The sequence below is a fragment of the Sinocyclocheilus grahami genome, unplaced genomic scaffold (genome assembly GCF_001515645.1).
Source record: "Sinocyclocheilus grahami isolate Dianchi unplaced genomic scaffold, SAMN03320097.WGS_v1.1 scaffold5547.1, whole genome shotgun sequence".
Taxonomy (NCBI): Eukaryota; Metazoa; Chordata; class Actinopteri; order Cypriniformes; family Cyprinidae; genus Sinocyclocheilus; species Sinocyclocheilus grahami.
In genome coordinates, this window is record NW_015510207.1 from 7295 (window position 1) to 9061 (window position 1767).

Below are 1767 nucleotides of genomic sequence, written 5' to 3' on the forward strand. Positions count from 1 at the left end.
AAAAAAATGGTCAGTAAATAATAATACAATGAGTATAAAATGCTATTGTAAGGATAAAACAACATTAAGTCTAATTTGATAAAAATCTGATACGCACGATTGCCATCAATCACAGTGGAGCTTGTAGGCAGGGAGATTTCCTGGTACTTTGGAGAAACCACTGCAACAGGTGGCTTATTAATTCGCGGCTCTATAGAAAGCAAGAAACACGAGACTTATACATATTTTATGTGACATTTATACGGGCTGCCCAAACAGAGTGCAACTCTGAAAACTGAATCCGGTACAATTAGCAGGTACATCAATACTAAAGTTACCTGGATTGACAGTAACGTTGACGCATCCCTCCCCATGAGCACCGTCACCATCCACTACCACTTCAAACTCATAGAGGCCCACTGTCAGCTAAGGGAAACATTGTTCAGAATATTAGGAAAATCTAGAATATTAAAAAGTCACGCCTTTTAGACAATAAAAGAATAAGAGACCCATTTTTTCTGTACCTTACTGAGCTTAAGTGTCTTGCTGTGTTTACCCTCCATTTCTCCACTGTAGTCTTTTGGATGTGTCCTCAAACGCCAATTAAAGGCATAGTTAGCCCCTAAAGGAATTACCAGAGAAATGAATACAAAGATGAAGGAGGAGGAACTAACTGCAATGGCTTATGCAGAGCAGTACCTGAAGGGGGCGCTGGCACTACGAAAGCATTCAGCTCCACCTCATTGCGCGGTAAAGTGACCTCCACATTTTTGCCAGCAGACACGACCAGCTCTCGCACTGCTACTTAAAACAAATGACATTACACAAGGTTTTAATGCATTACAGATACGTCTGCTTTGTAAAATAGACATTGATTTGGTTTCTTTTTCATTTACTTTGTAAAACTGACGAGACAGGTTGTAAATGCATGCAGTACAATAACACAATTATAGAGAGGAGTATGTTGTACCAGCTGGTGTAGTTGGTGGAGTCACTGAACGGGTGTCAGACGTGGACTGCGGTGACTGATTACTGTTGTTCAATGCTGAATGATCCACAGTGTCTGCATCCAGTGTTGAATTATGCTCAGATGCTGAGAGTGCTACCTGTTCTCCACTGCCACCGGTGGACTGGATGGTGGTCTCACTGGCTGTATGTGGAGGAGCTTCACCATTGGATGTGGTCAGTGGTGCTGTGGGTTTCACAGACAAGCCCTGATCTATTTCCTGTGCGAGTGAAAATATCAGTTAGTTCACAGCGATATACTACAAATCAAAAGGTAAAGTGCAAAATTATGCTTTAGGGCAGTGATATAAAAATTCTATACCACTTTTGTCTAAATAAATTGAAATAAATACATTTTTAAAACTCTCTTTTTTTTAAATGCCACAAGTCACCACAACATTATATGTACAGTATAAAAATGCATATTAATAATTTGTTATTACATTTAACAGTGCTATTACATTATTTACTTTCATTAGAATAAATTACAGGATTAATATTAATCATTATTAAATAAAAAATAATGAAACAGTAAAATATTAACTTATTATTTTTTGCAGTAGATAACGGCAAAGGTAATCTAAAAATATGGGAAATAAAAATGCACAATTAAATATCAAATATCATACTATATACAGTATACATATATATATATCCTGCAAATCAACAGTTATTGTGTAAAATGTTGCTTTATGACAGTGACATTAAAATTCTATACTAGTATTTTGTCTAATTAAATGAGAAAATCCCTAGATAACTTTAAACAAGCATTACATGATGTCA

The 1767-nt window shown here is 36.3% G+C and overlaps 1 protein-coding gene across 1 annotated transcript in view; it reads right to left on the reverse strand.

The window, feature by feature from the left end:
- Positions 1 to 1767, reverse strand: part of LOC107577255 (dyslexia-associated protein KIAA0319-like protein) — a 12566-nt gene that overhangs the window by 7219 nt on the left and 3580 nt on the right. The window contains exons 3-7 of the mRNA XM_016263350.1: positions 950 to 1205; positions 679 to 783; positions 504 to 601; positions 318 to 405; positions 64 to 190 (exon numbers count right to left, since the gene is read on the reverse strand). Of these exons, the coding sequence (XP_016118836.1) occupies positions 64 to 190; positions 318 to 405; positions 504 to 601; positions 679 to 783; positions 950 to 1205 (674 nt within the window). The remainder of the gene's footprint in view (positions 1 to 63; positions 191 to 317; positions 406 to 503; positions 602 to 678; positions 784 to 949; positions 1206 to 1767) is intronic.